This window comes from Crocodylus porosus, unplaced genomic scaffold (genome assembly GCF_001723895.1).
Source record: "Crocodylus porosus isolate Cpor-Errol unplaced genomic scaffold, CroPor_comp1, whole genome shotgun sequence".
NCBI classification, from domain to species: domain Eukaryota; kingdom Metazoa; phylum Chordata; order Crocodylia; family Crocodylidae; genus Crocodylus; species Crocodylus porosus.
The window spans coordinates 88,690,938-88,699,141 of record NW_017728886.1 but is presented as its reverse complement, the minus strand read 5'-3'; the positions used below and the strand labels follow the sequence as shown (position 1 = coordinate 88,699,141).

The 8,204-nt window shown below is 37.4% G+C and overlaps 1 protein-coding gene across 3 annotated transcripts in view; it reads right to left on the bottom strand.

Annotated features, from left to right (window-relative positions):
• Window positions 1–312: 312 nt before the first annotated feature.
• STARD3NL (STARD3 N-terminal like) overlaps window positions 313–8,204 on the bottom strand; it is a 43,219-nt gene continuing 35,327 nt past the window's right edge. For 2 of the 3 annotated variants that reach the window (XM_019538833.1, XM_019538843.1), the window contains one exon: window positions 1,949–3,202. In XM_019538833.1, the coding sequence (XP_019394378.1) occupies window positions 3,150–3,202 (53 nt within the window). In that variant the 3' untranslated portion in view covers window positions 1,949–3,149. Of the gene's footprint in view, window positions 3,203–8,204 lie in introns of all 3 variants that reach the window. The other variant, XM_019538852.1, reaches the window with a different exon arrangement.

Sequence of the window (8,204 nt, the reverse complement as noted above, 5' to 3'; positions counted from 1 at the left end):
CAAACAGTTATTCAGAAATGATCACGTACATATTTCACCCACTGCATACTCATTATAGAACAGAAAATATTGATTGTAATACTATGAAAAATGAGGTCAGATTGTCCGAAGGGAAGCCTGTGGTATTTCTGATACAATTCTTGAGAAACAGCATTAGGATTCATGTTTGCCATTAAAACACAGTGGAGTTGCTCACATAGAAAAGAAACTCTTTGGGACCCACAATGTCTTTTTGCTCTGTATTTGTACAGCACCAGGTGCAATTGATCCATTTTTAGGTATTACTGTATTATAAACAAACTAGAAAGCCATAATAAATTCAAATTTTATTGTCAAAACATTATTTCAAAGTACATATTATGAGTAACAATCCCAAGAACTCCACCACCCAAAGAAATGCCTTGTGCAAACTCTGGATGAAAAATATTCTGAAAAAATAAAATATTCTGACGGTTGAGAATTGGGGGAAAAGATGCTCTTTTTCACTTCAATTTTTCTTTCTAGCTAGTGACATGAGTCTATTGAAACTAGTGCTACCACCTCGTAAGCCACTTCAGAGTAAAGCAGTGCCATCTACAGTCATAGGAGGCTGGATGTTGTGCACTTGTTAAAATTAACAAATGGGGCAAGATATAAAGCGAGTATTGAAGGGTTAATTCAATTTTGGGGTAACCCATTAGAGAGCTCTTAAGGGTAGGTGTTCCACATTAAGTCCCAGGCTGATCACCTGAAAAAAAAAAAAATCACAGCAATGGCTTTAGTCTTCTTGATTTCTCTAGCTAAGACACTGAAGAAGAGAATAAAAACTGCCACGTTTACAGTGAAGAATAGTACCAGTCCCTCAACTTTTTTTTTTGAAATCTCGGCTTACTGTAATATCTGATGAACAACTGCAACAGATGGACTTAAAAAGAATGTGATCCATAGTGTTTTGGTATTAATGCCAACATTTTCATCAATGGTGTTAAATTTACACTGGAAAATGATGCAGGGCAACATTAACAGTGATTTATACAAAATGTTGAGAACAAACAGCATAGAAAAGATTAAGAAGAAATGACTGAAAATATAAGGTGTTTTCTGTTCTTTGTACTAGACTGAAAATATTACTTGTGAATGTTAACTGTATTTAATGACTGGTTTATAAATGTGACCACCAGAAAGCAGGGCTTGGGTTCACAAATCTTTCCAACATGTTACTTTTTCATTCCCTCCTGCCCATGTAAACCCCATAATTTGTGAATAAACCTAACTTATGCAATGCCCCCCTTACCAAAACTGAGTCATGTCTATCCTCTGCAATGAAAACAAACCTGAACCAAAAAGTTTATCAGAATAAATACTTCAAACAACTTCTATGTAAACAAACGGGATTCTCCTGTAGCGCAGGCTGCTACACAAAGAATTATATTAACCTAACACTAGACTGTATCACAGTGGGCAAAATTAAACCGACTTTTACATCTTTCCTATCAAATCTATGCAAGAACAAAAGTCAGCGTTAACTATTTGTTGCCAAACAAGTGGGAAGAGATAGCCTTCATCCAATAAGGGGGCAAACATATTAGAACAGGACATTGTCTTATTAATGTTTTGCTTTATTTTAGAAACAGTGCATATATCCATTTAAAAAAAGAAAAATGAATGGAGTTAAAAAAGCAAAATGTAAAATTAGTGACAAAACTTTTAACAAAGTAAAATAATTTCATCTAGTGAATTCAATCATTAAATATATTTTCATCATATAGAAGTTTTACTTCAATATATTACAGATCTACTGATTAGGTACACAAGCACAACACTTTCCATTAACTATCTAGTCATTAGAAGATCGACTTCAATAATCATTTGAATACATTATGGACGAGTAGTTTTTTCATATCAGCCGTGAGGCAGCCTAATATACATGTGTGAACAAGACACAGGTTTGTGAGGTAACAGTACATGGGAATCACTCCCGTTACTTTCTAATTAATAAGTTCTTTTGTTAGCAGTTCCATCAGTAAGTTAATTACAGACACAGTCATTACAGTTTCAACATAATCACATTCCTGGCAACTTCTCATTTAGATTTTCACTCTGTAACAGATTAAACAAATCAAGATGAACAAATGGATAATTTGATCCAAGATGGCATCAGAGAAGGAACAGACTCAAAAGAAAAGAGCAACAACTATTATTAGTAACATAAGCAGAAATAAGCTATGAAAAGAATCTCAAACTTCTAAGATGCATTCCTCACCAGTTTGAAATAATGTAGTCATTTTTGGTACAAACAGTGCACAGGGCAGGACATGTCTAAAAACCAGAGAAATAACTCTGTTTCTCCAACAGGCAATTAACAAAAAAGGACCCTTGATATACAAATGAAATAACTTGCACTGAATTTTAAAGACAGGATGACAAACACAGATTACAAACTGCAAAAATCAAACCCTCTCCAAACAGTATTTTGCTTCTCTATTCTTCTATTAAAAAACCCCAACCTTTTGACTCTTCTTTTGAGATTCTAAACCCAACTAATGTCTCATCTTCTATCTTACCCCTCCCATCATAGGGCTCTCTCCCTTTTTCCCCCCCAAAAGAGATCTTTTAACTCTGTGCCCATTTCCAACCTTCCTGGTGAGCAGCAGAAGGAATACCAGGGGTTCAACAGGTTTGCACACAGAGCTAACTCACTTCCCTTTACACTGCTCTATAAACAGTTAGTTCTTAGACCACAATCCAGTTAACTAATATGCCTTGACCTCATGAGTAACTGGCTCCAAGGCAGAAGACAGGCCTAGTCGGAGCTAATAGGAAGGTCATAATTGAGACCCTGAATAGCCTAAAAAAATTGCTGAACAGCATTTGCTAGCAGAGAGCGCAACAAATAAAAACAGGACAGTTTCAAAATTGTTAACCCAGTGGAATTTTCAAGCTGTTTCTGGTCATAAGGCCAACTTTCATCAGGCTGACAACCTCAGCGCTAGCACAAACAACTGACTTTCTGCTGGATATACAACCCCTAGTTTGGGAACTGCCATATTAACTATTCACATAATGGCCAATTCCCAGTGTGCAAAGGGAATGAAATTAAAATGAAAAAAGAATGTTACATGCAGGATGCATTTTCCCTAAAGCAGCACTTGCCTGCTATCTCATATTTGCTATACAACTGGTTTTTCACTATCCTGTTTTTCTTCAGATTCTTCATCAGATCCTGAATAGGAAGGAAAAAAAAGGGAAATTATTTATTTTGTGAAAGTAGTATCCAGGACCTTAAAATAAAGATGCTATTCAAACTGCATAGGCATTTTTTCCCATTTTACTTTAGAATATGTAGCTCGTTATTAACCTTTACATTTTTAATAGTTCATAAAACATTAGCTGATTAATAATCACTACCTCCCATCCTCACCATGTCATGTTGAACATTAATAGTGTTTTAGACCAGGGGTGTCAACCGGGGGTACACGTACCCCTGTTTTATACTATCAGACCAAGCAAAAATGTAGTATGATCAGAACACAGTTGTGTCCACTGTTGGGAATTTGACAATTTTTATACAGAAGTTAAATGATTTAACCAAGGCCAAAGGAGGAGTCACTATCGAGAGCAAGACTGGAATTCAGAACACAGTCACATACTCAACTGACTGCATCATACACATCGATAATTACAGCATCTCAATCTACCAGACATTATCAGAAGAAGCATTCATGAAGAATCTAGCTCCTTGCCTCAATAGCACAAATTCACTTGGCAGAAGCTTCTTTTGCCAGCACCACATAACTGCTCGGTATGTCTCTAAAGAAGAATTTTCCAGGGGCTAAGAATTTATTCTGAATCCATTCCAAACTGAGATTAGCAACAGTTCTAAATTTATGCATGATTAAGGAGATTTTTTTTTGTCACCTCAAATTAATGCTCATGAGTTTTTTGCAGGATACTTCTTTAATCACCTTCAAGTTAATTTGAAAAAAAAAAAATAGTTAACAACATGAATGTTGGTGCCCACTGCTGGAAGCAGAAGACACAAGGCAATTTAAAATCTCTAACATTTGCTTTCTTGGACATCTAGACTCTGCAGTCTAGTATGCACATCAGACCTTTTACATTTCACTTCAAGAAGTTTAAAATGAGAGAATGAGATCAATTCTAGAAGCTAATTAACTGGAGGTCTTCCTCACAATTAGTCTCGTTTCAACATCCCCCACATAAACTTTTCATTAGTGATCTTCTGCCTCCATTTCTGGATCTCATCTTTTTGCCTTTACTGTCAAGACATGGCACACAACTGAGTAATTGTAAGGTAAAGACTCACAATGCATCAGCTGCTCTGTAGCAACTCCTGATGTACATGCTCTTACCCAGCAGTGTAACTTACTGTGAGCTGGCTTTCTTTTATGGTTATATGAGCAAACAGACAGGCAGCTGCAATACAGCAGATGACATACTAGAACTGTGAGCCGTCAGCATTGCTTGCATGTCCCTGCCCTAATATTCTGGCATGTACAAGTGAAATGATTCAGCTGGACACAGCACCTGAAGCTGAGGTAGTGATGCCCCTCAGCTCCCATGGGATGTCTCCCATGCCAATTAGTAAAAGGAAGTCCAGTCTGGGGCAGAGTTTCTCAACCCACAGGTCACAACCCTAAAGTGGGCCGCAAGATATATGAAAGGATCATGAATAACTTTATAAATGGATCAACAAACTTTAAAAATGGATTCTCCTTTAAAGAACAAAAACATGGGAAATAGTGGCTTTTCCTTGCAGGCTGGCAATTCCAGCCTGCAAGGGGCTGCTTGGAGCTCCCCAGGCCCCACACCCCTCTCTGGCCCTCCACACTGGGGGCAGCAGGTCAGGAGTGGGAGACACTGGGTCAGGACTGGCCATCAACATTTATAAATGGGTCCTGGTACAAAAAAGGTTGAGATCTACTGATCTAGGGATTTGAGTAGCTCAGCCAATGCCATAGTATCAGGAGAGGTAAATCTATTAGTGAAGTGAAGGTACCACGCAAGTCAGGTAAGGATCAGCATAGGAATCACTCATCTAAATGAGGATTTCTTTGCCTCTCCTTCATCCTTACACATCTGGCAATGCCCATAGCTAGAAAGAAATTTCTCTCAGCCTCCGATCCAGCCCATGGGAGCATGCATCTTAGTTTTATTTTTTCCTGTGAGAACCTCACTTGATCGCAGCAACAAAAAAGCTGTTTATGATGTGAAGTGCCTGGGAATCTTACTTTGGTTTTGTGCCAACCAGTTTAAAGCCAGGCTGCAGACCTGGGACAAGAGTAGTGCTACATATTTTCACATGAAATCTGTAGTAAAAAGTAAAACCCACAGGGTCTGGAGGATTTTGTTTCTTACCAAACTACCAAAAAACCATGAGATTTTCTTGTTGCGTGGTGTAGCTTAACTGCCTCCTGAATGTTGAGGTTTAAATGATAAAATAACTGTAAAAAAAATCTAACTGTTATCAGGCTGGTTTTGCACCTGCTACAACCGTAATGGTTATGCATCAATCTTTAGCCACTTACTGGAGATCGAAGTACCGTAAATGAAGCTGGCCCGTTCTACTCAAACTGGGCATTTTTTTTCTTTTTCTTTTTTATAAATACACTAGTTTAAATCAAATTCCATCTTCCAATAAAGCACCTTCTAAATAATATTTCCTATTTTTTAAATGCATTTATAAATGTTTTTCTGATTGTCTCTGGATGTTTAAGTTCATTTTGGCATGGGAGAAATTGACTTCACACGGAGAGGGTGAAGTGACTATACACAAAGCTGTAAAAAATGCACAGAGCAAACCAATAGGAAAAGACCCCCCACCTCACATACCTCTAGAGAGGTATTTATTCAAAACCTCCCTAGAGTGCTGTAGCTAAATATAAAAACGATGTTTTGCATGACCCTTGAATGGCATTTCTAAACTATACTGTATGGCTTCTCTATGAATTTACAATATGTATCTAAGGATTTTAATTAAAATGTTTTCTTTTCTATATCTACAATCTCCCTTCTCTCTTTGTAGTCTTAAATGCAAATGATCAGAAATACAGTAAATCACCTAATGTTAACACTGGTGCTGCCTCTATTATTTCTGGATACACATCTATCTTAAATTCATGGCATCACTACAGGATGGATTATCATCATCATTCATCATGGAACACATTTGAATCCTGGTCTCTGATTCAGTTTTCTTTCTTCACAACACAGAATTTGACGTTATATCCCTAACGTAGTTTCTATTCTACTTGTGTTTTTTGCCAAAGATTAGGTTATATCTAGCAAATGACTTCTGCTAATATTCTTCAAAATCTGCTGAAAGCAGGATTAGACAAAAGATCACACTTAAAATATTTTCCAGTTTAAATTGCTCAGAAAATATATTTTCAATCAATACGTCTTCCAGTGACCATACTGTTATTTATAGTTTACAGCTACCCATGGGGAATATCACAACTTTATTTCAAAGCCAAGGAAGTTGCAAAGGTACGGTAGCAGAAAACTGGTTTGTTCATGTTTTGAACTGTTATGATGCCTCTTATCACCACTTGATGGCAGCATAGGCAGACACATTTTTATTCTGCTATGACATTTTAGCAGACGCCTTTGCTTTACTTATTCTATTTATTACATTTGTAGTGTAACAGCATGTCTTCTTAATTATCTCTGCACTCTCGTTCCTCAGTGATAGTATAAGCTCATCTCCATATGATACATAAACAGCACTGTTGCTAACAGCCACATGGAGGAAAAAAAACTAAGTAATCACCAATACTGAGTAACAATGAAAACAGATTTGACCCTGTTTTTAAGTTGTCGCTTTATAAAGGGATTGCAATTTTGGCATTAAGATTGCTGTTTTTTACTACAGGTATTTTCACTGCACAAAAGGTTATTTGGTTTGTGTTGCCTAGCTGATTCTCTACATACAGACCTCTCTCAGGAGCTGTAGTATCTAAGAACTTGGAAGCTAAAAGGAACACATATTAACAGCTAGGTGGAGCTGTTCAACTGGAGATGTCTTTTGAAGACTGTTTAGAAAGATGAAACAAAATCTTCTTTTCAGTGAGGAATCCAATCTAACCTGGACTATATACTATTATCTCCAGGGATCCATAGCCAGAATTAAGATAGGTCAAAATGTCCCCACTTCTACCATTTCTAATGGCAGATTTTAAGGTGTCATAAATGTGGACTGACTGTCAAAATACCTCTAGAGTTGTAGACTCCTTACCATGCCAAGAGAACCCTTGGACCCTTTCATTCAAAGAACAGATGCAGCTTTCCTTACTTCAGGAATACACCCACTGTACTACAACCAGATACGAGACCTTCCCCCATTATTGTTTCTCTACATACAGATACCCTGTCTAATTTAATAGTCTGGAATATACCCAGAGAACCACAAGAGATCCCAAGGGACAAGCATGGAAGAAGAGGACTGCCACAGAAAGGACCACTAGGTAGCAAAGAGCAGGGCTGAGACGTTGCTAGCGAGTCTTAACTAGCTATTTGCACTTGTTAACAGTTAAAAGTGATCCAAATCCCCGGTTGACGAGCTCCTCTCAAGAAGCTAAGTGAGATAATTCTGGGTTTTTTTCTTCTGTAAGTGAACACCCCTAAGGACAAAGCTATGAAGGGTCCCTAAACTAACTGTAAAGTCAGGAGCTGAATTAGTCTATAAAAAAAATATTGCCAACGTGAGTCTTTAAAAGACAAACTAACAAGACATGACCTTATCTCTAGTATTCTGCATATTATGTCAGCACTTTACCTGCCATCCTCTATATCCCTTTTTAAAATATGAAAATCTCAGCTGTATTAAGAGTAGTTCTCTTCTCCTAAAGTGACTAATCTGACATGTAGGGTTCAACATCTGTGTCTCAGTACTCCAAATGAAGCTGTCTGGGGCAAGCAAACTCATCTTTTGCTATGACTGTATAGCTATTTGTTTCTGGTTTGTGTCTTCCTACCTTGACCTGACCATGGTTTACTGAAGATAAAATTGACATTAGCCTCAACAGAACTCAATTCCTTACATGCATCTGCAAAACTTTGAACAGCACTAAGTTTTCTAGCAACTGAAAAGCAAGAAAGGCCACAGTCTCAAGTTATGATTTATGTTAAACTTGCTGTCCTTTGTTTCATCAATAGAAATGATGCCTCATGAGGTTCCATGACACTATGGATACAAGAACCAA